A 17928-nucleotide genomic window follows, 5' to 3' on the forward strand; every position below is an offset into this window, starting at 1 on the left:
GCTGAAGGGGCTGCATAGTTTTCATAAATTGCATAGTTCAGAATAGCTATAATTGTACCAGATGGTTGCATTCAGTTAAGTTGGACTAGACTGTAATACAAACCGTTCAGTTTGTCAACAATCAAACTGAAATGAGAGAAAGATTGAGTGTGAGACTTTGATATTAGATAAAATGAATATTGATAAAGTTTACCTTTATGTACAGAATTTGAATATAGCAAAATATTTTAAAAAATTGCAATAATATCGTATCGTGGGATGTATGGTGATTCCCACCTCTAGTTGTTAGAGTTGTCAGGTATTTCCTTTATAAGTGCAATCTGTTCTACTTTCTTTGTGTCCCGAGTGCGAACTTGTGAGAACAAATCAGAGCTCGGAGATTTAAATAGACGCTAGCTGTAATAAATCTAAAAAAAGAACATTTTCGAAGAGCTACTCAAAATGTTTTTTAACAGAAAATAGCATTGTCCAGTGGCTGGTGGTGTTATTCTGGTGTTGCAGACAACAAAGCACTGTTTTATCAAAAGCATTTGCGCGATTGGTGTCTGTCTTTGGCTAATGATCCACAAAACACCTCACAACTTTTGGTTGAGATCAGGCAACTAAAAGTTCCAAACACCGGAACAACTCTCGTGTTTGTGGCTGCTAGATTATTTGACCTAACAAAACACAGACTGGAATTCACCCGCTCTGCCTATCAAAGGCAAACCCACATACCAAAGTATTTAAATGAAAAAACAAAACAAAACAGCATTGAGAAACAGCAGGATGGTCTCTATGCCTCAGTGCGTACGTGTGAAGCATTACTCATCCTCTTACATTTCACGTAGTCTAGCAGCATCCAGTTAATCTGGCACTAAAACAACTAGTCTTACATGACAATCAAGTGTGCAGCAATGTACGTCAATATAACTCGTGCATCTGCCAGATACAAAGCATTAGAGTCACGCCACGCCCATCAGTAAGTATGTGCGTGCACGCCTGCTGCTACGACAGCCGTGCTGTCACTCAGAGTGGGAAGATTGCTACGAATGCTGATAAGAAGGTTTAAGGGAAACGGATAATACTGAGCCAAACAGCTGTGCAACTCCACATATGACTTTCTTTAAAACCTTGGAGCGTAATATAAGAGCCTCAGTTTCAAAGAATATATCTTGATGCAATAAAAAGGCTTTTGAATTTCCTAACCACATTTCCCTTTAGAACAACATGTAAACTGACAGAGTACACAGAAGACACACAGAAATTCTCAGAAACATAGCCTGGCGTTATGTGATGATGTGTGATAATGATGCCAAATCCTTAGCTCTGTGTGTGTGTGTGTGTGTGTGTGTGTGTGTGTGTGTGTGTGTGTGTGTGTGTGTGTGTGTGTGTGTGTGTGTGTGTGTGTGTGTAGGAGGCTGGATTAATGGCGTTGGGATCATCAGAGAGATGTTGTTAAAGTGATTCATAGATGACATAACATGGATATCCTAAAATTCAAAAGCAGCACCATGTTTTTCAGCTGCTGGCATTCACTCTTATTTAATAAATACAGAGCAAGTCTGCAGTTTCCAGCTCTGAATCCTGAACATACATGAGTTGAGTATACAGGGAAACAGCGACTGTTGTTGCCATTGTAATCTCTGATAACACTTTGCTATTTTTCCCAACTTTCTTTGCAATGCAGGTGGTGCTGGCAATCCATCAACAATCATACATAATCAATTAGGCCCAATTATATTCAACAGAACTGAGAAAACAGCTGCTTATTTCCTCATTCCTTAAACGCCTCAGTAAATAGGTTAAAAAAGTCCAAGGGGAAAAAAATCAAAAAGGAACCACAGTCATGTGAACTGAAAACTCCGACAGCCAGCCAGTACTGGGGATTACATGATTTTTTTCAGTTATAAGCGCATTAGGAAACTTACAGTGGTCTTAATCTGCTCATAATTAGCGGCGGCGTGGAAAGAAACGTGGTCCTGCTGAGGCCAGCCAGCAGAGAGCTAACAGTAATGTCTCAGGACAAGCACCAGGGTCGGGCCTACTTTGTGAAGATGGTTGTGAGAAAAGTGAAAACTTTGCAGACTAAAGAAAGAATTGATGCAAAAGTCTGTTTTATTTATTTCCATATTTCCACGTAGATGCATGTAACGTTATTATGACTAATGCATTTTGTGTTTTCATTCCTTTGAATACAGCCAATCGAACTACACAACGTTGGTTCAATCAGTGCTGAAGCTCTGACAAATCATTACTACTTCCACTTCCCAATCTGACAGTTATTAACCATTATACACTGGGCTCTGAATTAAAACAGAAATAAAATAGAAAGTAAAGCAAATCATTACAAAAATCTGTTGAAGTTTGAACCTTAAATCAGCATCAACGGTGTTTCCTCAAATATTCAACTTTTCCCGTTTGTTTTCCTCTATCGTTGGGCTCTTACTGAGAAAATATGGAAATTATAAATATATAAAACCTCTGCAAAGTGCAGTTTTAAGTAGTGCACCTGAAAATCATATTCAACATTCAATTCTGCATCTGAAACCTTTGCTGTAGCCACCAATTCACAGGTTAAACCAACTGGTGTATTTAGGAGGTGATGATATAAACAAGATTTAAAGATTTACCTTTAGCTTGGAGCAGAATGAGTTGGTACACTGGAGCAATTTTCCAGAACAAATTTGCAAACATATGACTTTTTTTTGCAGCACGGATGAGGAGTCACTGGTTTCACACAGGCTAGTGGAAAGAATGTGAGGATTGGTGCAATTAAGAGCACTACTGGACTAATTAAAAAAATGTAAGTTTTGTTGCTAACCCCTGGTTACCTGTGCTGTCAGGTCATCGACCCTGCTAGCTATGTACAATGTGAAATGGTATTGTTAGCTCACAGATAGCAAAGCCGTAAGAATTGCCTCTAGTATCAAACTGCAGTCATAGAATCACTGCACCTTCACAAACAAAAGCATGTGACTGTATACATTTGGCTATGAATGGCTAGATGGGTAACTAGCTGAAATTAGAGCTACTAAGAACTTTGGTATCTGTGAAACACTATAAGCAGCTAATAGTTAACCAAATGTTATATGACAATATGTTATTAAGGTTTCATGTTATGTGACTCCTAACAATGTGACGTTAACTGTCGAGCAAATAAAGTAGCAGTCACACAGGCCTAGAGAGCAGCCCATCACCCTCCAGCAACTGCTGGTTACAAGGAGCAAATAAGTGTTCTGCAACCAGTTGGAAAGTGGTTGCAGAACAATCAGTGTGTATTCCTGACCGGTTGGTGAAAACTTCTTACAGTTGCTATCGATTTCCGTGGTACTGACTAGAGATGGACCGATCCGATATTACGTATCGGTATCGGTCCGATACTGACGTAAATTACTGGATCGGATATCGGAGAAAAATTAAAAAAATGTAATCCGATCCATTAAATATCAAAAAAGCACCTCACAAAACTTGCGACATGGCGTAACTCGGCTCATAACCGTAGCACATCCAGCAGTACGGGTCACGTGATAGAGCGGCTGTGTGTATTTGTAGCCTCGCTAGCAATCCGGCATTTCATCTCCGAGGAATTTATCCCAGAGAGAAGTAAAGCAAGTGTGTAAATTCATCTCTGAATGTTTGTAAAGCATTCCAGCGTTAAGCTTAACAACCGATATATGGAGCAACTGCCTCTTCTCTCTCCCTCCCTCTCCGGCTGCTACTTCAATCGAAACTGATCAATGATCAGCTGATCGGCTTTTCTGTCGCGAGTCCGTCTCTCTTGTTTGTTTATCGCTCACTTCGCGCCAGAAAGAGGAAACCAGCGGCTGAACAACAGCAGCACGTTTAAGCTTGATAAGCTGTTGTTAGAATTTATTTACATTCTACACCAGGATCCTTTTCTACGTAGCTGACGGCTGGTAACTGTGCAGGGGCGGATCAAGCAAGTTTAGCCAGGGGGGCCGATAGGGCCCGGAGAGAACCCACGCAAACACGGGGAGAACATGCAAACTCCACACAGAAAGACCCCGGCCTGATGGTGGAATTGAACTCAGGACCTTCTTGCTGTGAGGCAACAGTGCTAACCACCGTGCTGCCCTATATAGTAACTATATAGTAACTATTAAGTCCAATATACCCTAGTAAGCTATAGTATATATAGTAACTATTAAGTCCAATATACCCTAGTAAGCTATAGTACTTTTTCCTTTGGGAAGATACGATCTGTGCAGTCTGCAATTCTGTTGAAGAAAGATGTTGAATCTATTTAATTATTCTTGAAAAATAATTGATTTCTGTGCATTTGTTTTTCACACTGCATCAAATTATAGTTGATTATGTCAATTAAGCATCATGAGGTGGAGGGTTCCCTATTTTGTTTTATTTATTTATTGTTTTGCTGGGAGTTTTAGAACCCTATTAGTTAGGTTGCTTAATATTTCTGCTAAGTACTCTTTAAAATACCAGAATAGGGAGGATGGTGTAGGTTTAAGTTTATTAGATTGATCAGTATTGCTGAACTATGAAATATTTTGGGTGCAGTGTATTTTTTACATACAGGTATAACAGAATGGCTTTAGTGTTTTGTTTTTTTTAACTTGAGTATGAACTTATACAAAAAGCAGCAAGATATTAAAAAAAAACTGTTTTATTGATTTAAAAAAAACACTATATCGGATTCATATCGGTATCGGCAGATATCCAAATTTATGATATCGGTATCGGTCATAAAAAAGTGGTATCGTGCCATCTCTAGTACTGACTCTGTGAAAATTGCGACACAAACAGGAAATGAAGACCATTTGCCTTCAGCTTAATTTCACCTAGCGAAAGGCAGCAACCTCCAGCAATAACTCCTCAGACAATTGGAAATACTCATTTTTCCCTCACAACTGGTGGTTTTATGAAGTCCAATATGACAGAAAGTTCATGTCGCATTATGCAAGAAAGCTCTTAAATTATCTCCCAGCTCCAACAGTGATGTGACACTGGGTTGAGCTATACCAGCATATTCTGAGAATTCAATCAATTTTAGCTACTAGATCAAAGGAAAACACTTTTAGTTCAAATTACTTGATATTTGGAGTTCACGTCTTCAGGCAGAGGTAAAAAAAAAACTTCCATTCACCTTTAAACAACCTGCTAACCCAGGTGAACAAGCTAGATGGGGTCAGTGGAAATATTTAGTGAGGAATGTGAGGAATCAGTTTGTCTGAAACCTATGTCACATAGGCAATATAACCTCTGAACCTACGCACAATCAGCTTTGAGGGGTCTGACAGTGACCATAGGTCTGGCAATAGATTGAAAAACTTAAAGAAAATTCAATGCAACTTAAAGTAAACAAATCCAAAATTTATACCTCAGTTACTCATCACTGCTAGGACAGCCTTTCAATATAAGATAAAAGGTCATGGAAGACGTGTAACCTGTAACAGGCTAGTAGTCTGACAAGTTTCTTACCGCTGTAGAAAGTCTGGAGGCCAGCGTCATCTCCAAGTTGCCTTTAAGCCCCAGCAGTGCAGGAACTAGGATGAACACCTCAGACACATCGGTGAACACCGTCCAGTGCTGCAATGACATAGCAAAACATTATTATCAGCACCACAACATTAACAGAGCGCACACTCTGCCATACTGAAACTGGTTCACAGCCACACAGAATGCTGTCACCCGCATAGATAGAGGTTAGCTGCAGTTCGGAGCAGACTGTCTCTGGGTCTGTGCAACCTTTAATATTGATTTAGAGGTGAAACCACTCCTGCATTAAAGAGCAGAAAATCTGCCTCTATAGACCTTTCACACTATGTATCATACCAGCTCCCTCTTAACAAGAACAAGGGCAGTAAAACCTAAAGCTGAAATGATTGATCACTCTCCTACTTTAGCTTGCATTCTGTTTTCCTTCTCTATCACCTTTACCCACCATCTCCTGTAGTGTAAACACAGGGACTGTCTCATGTCTCTGTGTAATCATAATACTATACACATTTATATTTATATCGAAATCTGTACTGTACAAGATATTCCAGAATAAAAGCAGACTGCAATCTCGGTATTCTTTCACCCCAACCGGTTGCAGCAGATGGCCCCGCCCCTCCCTCAGCCTGGTTCTGCCGGAGGTTTCTTCCTGTTAAAAGGGAGTTTTTCCTTCCCACTGTCACCAAAGTGCTTACTCATAGGGGGTCATATAATTGTTGGGTTTTTCTCTGCATCTATTATTGTACGATCTACTGTGCAATATAAAGCACCTTGAGGCGACTGTTGTTGTGATTTGGCGCTATATAAATAAAACCGAATTGAACTGAATAGTTTTTGATGGGCGGAACCAGATCTTGTTCTCCACACGGCCGTTTCCCCATCCAGTGCCACACAAATGGAAACACGGCACAGCTAAACAGCATCAGTAAGATAGATGGGACTGAATATTTAGAAGCCAAGTGAACTAGATGATTAGCAACTCTTAAAGACAAAGCATTATGTTAATTTCCAGTTCAATGTCTGAAACAAGTCGTTTTAGCTCCCTCACACCTAAGCCAACTCTCTTCTCATTGGTTAAAGATACCCAATCTCATTGATATCATCAAGCAAATGCTAAACCTGAACACTGTTATGGCTTATAGGATTACTTGTACATATGGTACTCTGATTATCTGAAACTTTGCCCATGTTTAATATGAGCATCCACCACTGTAATCTATTATATAGTATGCATACGATAGAAAATAAGGAAAAGCAAAATATTTCTCAGTGCTCTGCCCTCCTCATGGGGACCCTCTGTGACACATAACACAGCATGAGTGTACAAAACATCCGACTGAATTAATAGAGTAAAGCCAAAGCCCAATGCATCATGTACCATAGAAAAAATAGTTTGATATTACTCTTGCCTACTTTAGTGCTTCAGCATCTGATCATTCATTGCCAGGGGTGCGCTTGCTTGCTCAGCTCTTACCGCAGCATAAAAAAAGCTACATTTTGCTGTACACACTACTCCGAGAAAGTCAGCCAGCAGCTCATCTATCTAAATCAGCTTTGAAGGTAGTGGCCTAGCTGGACAGAGCCACAAATAAGGGAACAAGAAAGGGAACAAGACTGCTCAGCTGTGTATCCAGTAGATGGTCTGAAATTACATTTACAGCTAGTATTATTAGGCCTGACCTTCGATAACCTGGTCCCTGGCTGCTGGCCAGTCCTCGAGAGGTGGGTTCCCTGTAACTCCCTCTGTGAACTTCTCCCTCCATTAGACTTCATGCAGCGATAGCAGATTTGCGGTCTACTGTGGCCAGAAACAAAGCTATTGCTGAAGCTAAGGCCATCGATTTATCTCCAGTCAAAGTGCTTATCATAGGTGCCGGTCCCACTGGCCCCCAGCACTTACAGTCCAGTCTAACCCGAGCGGAATCAATATTCACTGAGGCTGGCACCGAGCAGAAAAGAAAGAGGGGAAAACAGATGCTGAAGCTACAAGACAACACTGCTGGCCTGCATTTCTCACACAGAGGTCTAATGTGTGTGCTTGCTAGGTTGCTCCCACCAGATGTACAGCACTGATAAGGAGTGTCGGCTACACTCGTGTTGTCTTTAGAGGTGGTGGTTGAACTCTTTCTGCCTATCCCTTTAGCTGTCGTTAAGCCAAGCAGAGCTCGTTTCCAACAACCAGCCTCTCAGCTTGGCTCACTGCCCTCTGCCAACCCGACAGCCTTGTGAGCACTTCTCTCTTCTTTCATAGCTGTATGTTTTCAAGCTTTCCTTCTGTCTCACTGGCCTATCTTCCTCTTTGCCTCCCCTGTGGTGATATATGTTGTTGTCTCCATGGAACGCTGGCTCGGAGCCAAACAAACCCTCCCTCCTCGCTTCTAAGAACTCGACTGGAGAACTGCAGTACCTCTGTGTACAGACCTATAGGAGCTCTGGTATGCAAGCCCCGCAAGGGTCAGGATGCCCAGTTGAGAAACGTGACCTTTTATTTTATTTGTGATAATTGCACTTGCTGTGTTGAGCGGGACGCCGAACCCCGATGGCATGCAATGTCAACGCAACTCCAGCAGCGTCACAGACACTACAGCAGGTGGTGTCTGTTTCATTTTTCTGTTGCTGCAGCATGGATGGTACAGTCAGGGTCTAGTTTATCTGTATAAACTAATATCTGCATTTAGATAAGAAGAATATGTAGGGCAAGCTACCAGAGGAATCTGTAGTCTATATGTACAGTGGGGCAAAAAAGTATTTAGTCAGCCACCGATTGTGCAAGTTCCCCCACTTAAAATGATGACAGAGGTCAGTAATTTGCACCAGAGGTACACTTCAACTGTGAGAGACAGAATGTGAAAAAAAAAATCCATGAATTCACATGGTAGGATTTGTAAAGAATTTATTCGTAAATTAGGGTGGAAAATAAGTATTTGGTCACCTCAAACAAGGAAAATCTCTGGCTCCCACAGACCTGTAACGTCTTCTGTAAGAAGCTTTTCTGTCCCCCACTCGTTACCTGTATGAATGGCACCTGTTTGAACTCATCATCTGTATAAAAGACACCTGTCCACAGCCTCAAACAGTAAGACTCCAAACGCCGCCATGGCCAAGACCAAAGAGCTTTCGAAGGACACCAGGAAAAGTATTGTAGACCTGCACCAGACTGGGAAGAGTGAATCTACAATAGGCAAGCAGCTTGGTGTGAAAAAATCAACTGTGGGAGCAATCATCAGAAAATGGAAGATATACAAGACCACTGATAATCTCCCTCGATCTGGGGCTCCACGCAAGATCTCATCCCGTGGGGTCAAAATGATCATGAGAACGGTGAGCAAAGATCCCAGAACCACACGGGGGGACCTGGTGAATGACCTGCAGAGAGCTGGGACCAAAGTAACAAAGGTCACCATCAGTAACACACTACAACGGCAGGGAATCAAATCCCGCAGTGCCAGACGTGTTCCGCTGCTGAAGCCAGTGCATGTCCAGGCCCGTCTGAAGTTTGCCAGAGAGCACATGGATGATACAGCAGAGGATTGGGAGAATGTCATGTGGTCAGATGAAACCAAAGTAGAACTTTTTGGTATAAACTCAACTCGTCGTGTTTGGAGGAAGAAGAATACTGAGTTGCATCCCAAGAACACCATACCTACTGTGAAGCATGGGGGTGGAAACATCATGCTATGGGGCTGTTTTTCTGCCAAGGGGACAGGACGACTGATCCGTGTTAAGGACAGAATGAATGGGGCCATGTATCGTGAGATTTTGAGCCAAAACCTCCTTCCATCAGTGAGAACTTTGAAGATGAAACGAGGCTGGGTCTTCCAACATGACAATGATCCAAAACACACCGCCCGGGCAACAAAGGAGTGGCTCTGTAAGAAGCATTTGAAAGTCCTGGAGTGGCCTAGCCAGTCTCCAGACCTCAACCCCATAGAAAATCTGTGGCGGGAGTTGAAAGTCCGTGTTGCTCGGCGACAGCCCCAAAACATCACTGCTCTCGAGAAGATCTGCATGGAGGAATGGGCCAAAATACCAGCTACTGTGTGTGCAAACCTGGTAAAGACCGATAGTAAACGTTTGACCTCTGTTATTGCCAACAAAGGTTATGTTACAAAGTATTGAGTTGTATTTTTGTTATTGACCAAATACTTATTTTCCACCCTGATTTACGAATAAATTCTTTACAAATCCTACCATGTGGATTCATGGATTTTTTTTTCACATTCTGTCTCTCACAGTTGAAGTGTACCTCTGGTGCAAATTACTGACCTCTGTCATCATTTTAGGTGGGGGAACTTGCACAATCGGTGGCTGACTAAATACTTTTTTGCCCCACTGTAGTTTTACCGAGCAGGTTTTGGCTGCATGAATGGAAAGAGTCCAAGTGGGGAGCTAAAGAAAGTCAAAACTCCATCTCAAAACCATCAGCTATCATCACATGGTAATTTACCTCTTTTTAGATTTCTATGAATTTATAAGGAAAATCAAACACTGTCCCTACAGTTCAAGTCAGCAACCTAGATAATGCGTTCGCAGGCCTGAGCCTGGTTCTGCTGGAGGTTTCTTCCTGTTATGAAGGGAGTTTGCTGTATGATTGCTGGGGTTTTCTATCTACTATTGTGGAGGCTTTGCCTTATGATACAAAGTGACTTGAGGCTGGTAATGTTGGGATATGGTGCCATATCAATAAAACTGAACTGAACTGAATTGTTTGGGACCAGATAAGAAGGGCTGGGGTGGAAAGCCTGAACTCTGTGATGAGGGGGCAGCCTAGGATCAAAGGTTCCTCAGGATCTTTCACACTGTGAAAGATTAATCAGAGCATGGGGCAACACAAAGGCACTCTAACCCACTAATCCTGTCCATCCCTATCACTCACATCCTAACCAAGCAGCTATCTGAGATATGGTCACGTTTTAAGAGCTGCGAGGTGATAACATTGTTAATGACCGTCACGTCATCAACGTTACAAGCAGAAGTCACCAAAATAAAACAACTACTCATAACAAGCAGTCAGTCACTGCAATAGGGAGGGCAGAAGTTTAGAAACTTATCCTTACATGGGGTTATTAAATTGTGATTTTTAAGATTTTGGTGATTTTGTTCAGACAAATTCTGGAAAACATGGAAAAATAGCATACTGTGGTGTGAATTTAAGTAGTGTCTGATTGGACACCAAAGTCTGGGTATGAAGCTAGAAGCTGAAGAGACAATGCAGTTTGAGGGAATTAAGCCCACGTTCTGGTTTGAAAGTGACTCCTGAGTGAAAACCAAGCACGTGGATGTGGTTGGACCAAAATGGTATCTGGTGGGTAGTGAAGGCTTGGCCACAGTTAAACCTCTGTGTGGACTATGATTTCCTGTTTACCGGTTGCTGTATTTTTAGACCGTGTGTCTTTGAGGCTGAAGCTGTGTTCTATTCTTTTTCCTCTTTTTTGGTGTTTCAGTCTACAGACACCGCACACCAGGCCAGACGGCTAACTCTGAGGCAGACAAACACACGCGGATGATTATCATAACATACAACACTGGACACGCATATTTGCTTTTGTCTTTTTTCAGCTTTTTGTTTGTAGATTGATTGCACAAATGATGAAATCTTATGTGACTGTGAGTAAGTGTGCGTGTGTTTCAAAATAACAAAAATCACCCATTTGGCCTTGGACTCCGACATCCCCAAGAAAACTAGCACTGCGTGACCTTTCCAAACCACACGTAACCTTCAGTCCAACTGAGCAGGTCAGTCCTGGGTTCCCGGCCCTGCCAATGAGAGACTGACAGTTTTAGGTCATTTGCCTGCCAAGTCACTAAGCACAACTATGCAGACGTCTCACTCCTCTATACCAGTTGGACAATCCTTTCTGGGCCAACCTTGTGAGGGAAAAAGGCCAGAAAACTCTGTGCGTGTGTGGTAGATGGTCAAAGTGACCAGGATTTAAGAGGTCAAAGAGCCAATATAGAAAGTGACACAGAAAGTCGAGTACACAAGTGTCCAAACCACAGCTTTTAAACTCAGGCCAGGCAGACACATTAACTAAAGGTTCAGGCATCCCAGAAGAAAAGCTTGCTACTGGCTATAGTGCTTTCTTTGTCTCATAACCAACATATCATCTTTGGAACTGGAGATTACTGAGTCCTGACCTTTTTATTCTAACCTCCAGGAGAAATAAGGGGTAAACAAATGAACCAAAAGAACAAACAAATAATTCTGTCTAATTTGAGAACAATCCAAGAAACACAAGAACAGCAAGACCCAAATGACTTTGAATTTTATCCATAGAGAGAAACTTCTGAACTCAGGAGAGCTAGTTAAGTTCTCCTGGATCACTTTATCTCATCTGATAATCAAATAAAGATCTGTGCTTTACTTGTCTGCATAAATTAGCTCCTTATTTAGCGAGACAAATAAAGATCAGTGCAGCAAGAAAACAGACCTGCCTCGTGTTTTAGCATCAAGTTAAAACTTGTTCTATTCACGTTTTGGCAATCAGGAGACAAAAAAAAAAAAAATAGAGTTTTCCAACACGAGAAACTACATCTACCTTTTCATCAGCTTCATATACATTAGGTATTGGGGCTCGACCTAACCCTAAGCACGTGACCTCAGAAAGTTATGCTCACTTATAGCCGAGGATCAACTGCAGTCCCAACGGGAGAGAGAGAGAGAGTAAGATCGAGTTAGACAACTACCTTCCTGCAAGGACAGGGGGGATTAGCTGAGTTAGCGTTTCATGGTGTCATGGGGGGAATTAGGCAGCCAGACGACCTGCTGGATGCTCAGCCGACCTCAATGGAACTGCAGTAAGAAGCCTCGCATCTTACTGCAGCCATTTCTTTCAGCTATTTACTCTCAGGTACAAGAGTGCTAGACCAGCAGGGAGGGATACGGCCCTCTACCTTCTGTGTGAGCTTGTTTCCAGTCACACCTCTGAAAGAATGGTGCACTGAGTGTTTTGGAAATTAAAGAGAACGCAGCAGCATGGTGCCTAAGTTGAGGCAGCATGAAAACTTTTTTGACCTCAAACCTCTGCATTCCTGGTTTAGCGAGGATACCTAACCACATGGCAATAGAGGCCTTGGCGCTGAATTGTATTTTGTTTTTACTCCGACTCTAGCTCAGCTGTAGTACGCTGCCATTTCAGGTGCTCAAAGAAAGTAAACTTATTCCCCCGCCTCCCCCCTCCTGTCTGTTCTGAGTTTCTGGGGTCCACCATGTTGGCATCAGCATATGTGCACACAGTTTGCCCAGACCTGGCGGACTGACATGGCCGGCTTTATCTGCATTCCAAGCAGACTTCAAATAAATATATAACATTTCTACAGAGCACACTTGGATCCTCTCAGAGCAAAGGCAGTGACTCATCAGGAAATCAAGTCCTATTCTCCTTTAAAGGCCAAGTGGATCATATAGCTCCCTGGCTATGCACTGCTATGCAAATACCGTCTATTGTTTCTTGTACTTTATGTGAGATTTTGAAAAGAGGTGTGTGTGTGTGTGATGACTCGTTAGAAGACACACCAGTGTGTACCAGTATGCGCCAGCCACAGGGACAGTCAGCCCAGCCGCTGAGGAGAAAATGTTATGTAAATACCCCCATGGTGTCTGATAACTGCCCCATACACACATCCCCAAAGACAGGCAACCAGATAGGCCACCAGCACGATGACTGACACACGCCAAGGCAAACCGGCCTCGGTGCACTAGATCATTCAAATGTTTCACGAGCCTATCCCGTAAGTGTGACTACACATGGCCTGCTTGGTGCAGTGGATCTGCTTAGAAAAACAGCTGTGAAATGAAATGTAAATGCCTGCGAGGAAAAGTTGGGGTTGTGCATTGACACCAGACTTTTTGCAAGTTCCAACAGCCGAACCCCTGTCAATGCAAAAAACAAAACAAAAACTTTTTAAAGAGTAGACAACACAGGATTAACCAGCCTGAGTTCTTTATTCTGAGTTGCCAATTACATTGTGTAAGAAATCTCACTCACCTGGACGATGTCTAGCACCATCCCTGCTGCCACCGTCCCGAACCCGGCCAGCAAGAAGGGGAAGACCACCTGCAGTCCGATGGAAAAGGAGGTCTCCTTGAGGGGTGCTGTTGGTTCGGGGCTCTGATCGGTGCTGGTGTCATCACTCTCGTTGCTCTGGCTTGCATTCTCCAGGAGCGCATCCTCCTCTCGCTGACCTTTGGCATTGGCCCGACAGTCCATGGCCACCACAATCTCCGACCTCTCGTCGTTCTCCCCAGTCTCATTCACTCGCTCGGGGAAAGATGCGACCTCGGTGAGCTCAAACTCATCCCCGGTCACCGGGCTCACTTCTTCGGGGCCCTTTGTCAGGATCACCGGGTGGACGGTGCAGTTGGAGTTGAGGAAGGCCGAAGTGAGGGGGCCTCCCTCCTTCTTCATCTCAATGGCCCCAGAAGACATGTCGATGTCGGGGAGCTTTTCTTGTTCTTTCGACCAAAGTACCATGCGGAAGCCTTTGAAGACAGTGGGCTTGATAAGAAAAGGTCAGCGTGCCTCAGCCTAACGGTTTTATGGGAAAGTCAGAACTGACCACCGGATCTGGTTTTGAACCTGATCAGTCCAACTGATTTATCCCATTAAAGAGGCCGACAAGGTGTGGAGGTCGGTCATAAAGACTGGGAGAAAAACACTCTGCCAGAAAAAACCTGCAGCGAGGCACATGCAGCCGTGCGTCTGCAAAGCCTGTGTTCCTGTCGGTGCTTCGGGAGCAGAACCAGTATGTTCTCCATTCACTGCAAGGTGCTCAGGTTAGGCCGGCAAAAAACAGAAGACATACTGGTTCAACATAGAAAAGGATAGAAAACAACAGGGAGGGGACTCACCACAGAAATCCCCTGCAGTCAGCTGCAAACAGTCCTTTGCAGTTCAGTACAAGCTGGAAAAATATGTAAATCAGAGACCTGCAGTGGCACCGGTCATGCTGTCAGTCTGCTGTCCATGTGAGACTGGTCGCTGCACAGGGCTCCAAACGTCTCACTTTACACCACGTGGCCGCTGGACAGTTTTCAAATGTGATATTTAAAGGTCTCAGTATGAGGATTGAATTACCAACAGTGGAAAAGTATCTCTCCAACCAGAGTGGACCGTCACCTGGGGAAAGAATGAATATCATTAATTATTCAGTCTTAAATAAAATCATTTTCCAGCAGTACCCCACATCTATTTCCAAAAATCTCTAAGTAGCAGGGAAGCTTTTACTGCCCTGATCAAAATATTCATAAATCAAAAATTCCAAAAAGTTACAAACCAACATTCAGATCTAACTGGTGAGAGGACAGAGACACTGTGCGGTGGTGTTTAGGCTTGGATGCTGCAGCTCGTCATATTCAGATGTTAAAATAAATAAAGAGGACAGAAAATCACTGTTAGGCACTAACTTCACCGTGGGTACCACAAATGCCCCGTCAGCCCTACTAATAGATTAGTATAGCCCCAGACAATTGTTTGCTCTCCCCTCCATTACAGCAGTGCTGAGCAGATCCCAACAGTGAGTTTAAAAACAGTTTCATCCAGCGCCAAATTTCCTCCCGGTGGCTAAAAATATTCCACCATTAACAGAGGCGCTGCGCACATCCTCTGCAAGCACAGCTTCCAACCACAGCAGCGCAACAACGACCACTGTCACAATTTTCAAAGTAAAAAACACCCCTCACTTTACCCGTGAGCCCAGAGTGCCGTCAGCTTAAACCCCCCAACTCTTAAACTCACTGCAGCAGACAGGAGTGTAGCAAACAGTAACACAACAGAGGTCCCCTTCACACATCAGAAACAACCTCACTGCAGTCAAGTACCGAGCGTGGACACACATGGTTAGTCATTCACACCGACATGAACTACTTGTATCAACAGAAGTAAGCAGCAGGTAAAGCAAAGCATTCAGTGCTGCTTTAATTAAAACAGTAATGTCAGCTACTGACATAAACTGCTGTATTATTCAACTCAGTGTGGTGATGAAGCCTGTTGAAAAAATACCATCACCAATCTATGACGCGATCCTTGGTGAGATCAGGTCACGGTCCACCCGTTTTTACTTCACATAATAAAGCAGCTTTTACTCTGAAGGCCTTTCTTTTACCTTCCAGTGTTGCTGCTGCTGACTTGAAGCAGCTTTCCTCTGACTGCAAGTTGCGACATCCGCACGGACTTTCCCGGCTCAAACAATCCTCTGCTTAGTAGTCAGGACCAACACCACCCGAACCCAACATGGCAAAGGCGTAAATTAGTGCTCCCCTGGTCAGGGCTGAATAGACGAGCCCTGCTATTCTGTTCTGCTTCTCATTTAAACGAGGGCAGAGGGCTCTCTGTTCCATCGCCGGGCTGGAGCCCATGTCACTGCCACTGTAACCACGAGTGTTAAACTCGTGAAAAATTGTGTGTCCCCCCACCCCCCTAAAAAAGAGAAAAAAAGTAATCATTCTTCACCATCACAGGTACAAGTTGCGGCTTTGCAGTTTGAGTCTCGAATGACACATCCCGGTAGAAATGTGCACATTAAAATAAGTAATGTAAAAATAAATACATACATAAAAAAGCTCACGGGTGCTTACCTCTGAGTGCCAGTGGTCCTCGGTGTGAGGACAGACCGGAGTGATGATCTGTATGAGTACAGGGACTCCGTGTGCCCGGCTGAATTTATCCTCCACCTCTTGTTAACGCGCTCAGGCTTGTGAGGCGTGGAAGCCGGTACGCACGCCTTATGTGCGGTACCGGCTCTGCACAGCTGATTTAATGGTTAATGTTAGTTAATGGTTAAGCCCTGCCCTCTGTGCGGCTCCAGTCTGCCTGTTACATTGTAAACATGCAGTGCCGCCCGGCTGCCTGGATGCGCATCTATAATACACCCGCACGGTGCAGGGGGCCAGGAAGCCACTAGGCGGGCCCTCCCTCCACAATCTGGATAGTCGATATAGACCCCCGCCCCACCTTTACCTCCCTCCCCTCCATTACCGACCTTCCACCCCTCTGGTTTCCATTGCGCACAAGCCCCCCACAACCTCTACCCAGTGTGTGCCCATGCCGTGCCAGTCTCTTCCACAAGCCACTAATTTACTACCACCGCGCGGAGACTGCAGTTTTAGTTTAACAGTAGAGCTTGATTTCTCAATGAATGGGCTGGCAGGGGTATGAGTACGGTCTGTATGAGCCTGACCAATCTGGGGCAAATTTAGTCACTGATCCACCACCATGGAAAGGACAGCTTGCATAAGTGAAAGTTTTGAAATGTCACCAATGTGACCTAAAGCAGGAACGGTTAGAACTGATATGGCTGTAAAATGTGTAAAGGTGACACAAAACCCCACATTATTTAAAAATAGACAGAGTACTGCATCATTACTATGATACTACTACAATATTTATTTTAAAACCTGTAATGAGTAAAACAAAACAAAAAAAAGGTAGACAACTCATTTTATTTGTGGGCCAATTTCATTTCAAGTGGGCTTCGGTTCAGTTATATTAATGTATCACTTCACAACAACAGTGTAACATTAGAGAGAGAACCCCAACAATTTCACTGTTATCAGCAAGCACTTGGTGATGGTGGGGAGGACGAATGTACATTCTGAAAAGATTCACATGTAATGAACTATCTACACACATGACTGATAGCCTAATAAAAAGGAAAAAAAGATCTTAGGTCTCAAGAAAAACAAGTGTCCTTTCAAGATTTGTGCCTTTGGTCCACAGCCCTGAAACAGAGATGTGTTGAACAAAGTTTCTAAGCTCACCTGTGGAGTTCCGCAAGGCTCCATCTTTGGGCCTCTTTTATGTAACACTAATCCCCATTAGAAGAAGCCAAACTGCTCTAATAGGTTTGTGACCTGAAATGTAAATTTATATCAGATAACCTTTTTGGTCTCTTGTCAGTACACAGACCTGCCAGTTCAACAAAGTTAAAATGTTAAGAAATAATGTTTAATGGTTCTGCTTTCCTCCTGTCATTCAGAAGGTAGTGTACAGCAGGCTTGTTGTTGAAGGCAGCAGCTGCTGTTTATAAGTGTTGCAACACAGAAAGGAAACATAAAGCTGTAGCTCCTCAACACCAAAACAATAAACTGAAAGCTGCTATTGTACTAACAGGATTACACTAGTTTGCCCGTTTAAACTACACTCACTTTGGAGGCATTTTTTCTACTTATAAGGATTAATTGCACTGTTTTGCTACTGTTATTAGTTTTTGTTAGTTTTTGAAATGCTATGTACTACAGAAATACCAATACACTTTAAGAAAAAAACAAAAAACAAAACAAGTGCTTGTACAGTATGTGTGGATGTGTGTTTATGTTATCTGCTTCTTCCTGATGTTCCTGTAGAACAACATCTCTAATAATGTCCCCGGAGAAGCAGCAGCTTTGTTGTGCTGTTTGCCTGTTGCTTTACAGCAGGAGTTCAGCTCAGCAGCACCAGGATCACCCAGCAGGCAAAAGCTGCAATTCAT

At 43.3% G+C, this 17928-nt stretch overlaps 1 protein-coding gene across 2 annotated transcripts in view; it reads right to left on the reverse strand.

Moving 5' to 3' along the window:
* The window catches only part of slc41a1 (solute carrier family 41 member 1), a 31773-nt gene extending 15409 nt beyond the window's left edge, over positions 1-16364 (reverse strand). The window contains exons 1-3 of one of the 2 annotated variants that reach the window (XM_026169011.2): positions 16037-16364; positions 13449-14579; positions 5443-5550 (exon numbers count right to left, since the gene is read on the reverse strand). In XM_026169011.2, the coding sequence (XP_026024796.2) occupies positions 5443-5550; positions 13449-13934 (594 nt within the window). In that variant the 5' untranslated portion in view covers positions 13935-14579; positions 16037-16364. Of the gene's footprint in view, positions 1-5442; positions 5551-13448; positions 14580-15564; positions 16014-16036 lie in introns of those variants that run through there. The other variant, XM_026169013.2, reaches the window with a different exon arrangement.
* Between the last annotated feature and the right edge of the window lie 1564 nt (positions 16365-17928).

The sequence above is a fragment of the Astatotilapia calliptera genome, chromosome 5 (assembly GCF_964374335.1).
Source record: "Astatotilapia calliptera chromosome 5, fAstCal68.1, whole genome shotgun sequence".
Classification (NCBI taxonomy): Eukaryota; Metazoa; Chordata; class Actinopteri; order Cichliformes; family Cichlidae; genus Astatotilapia; species Astatotilapia calliptera.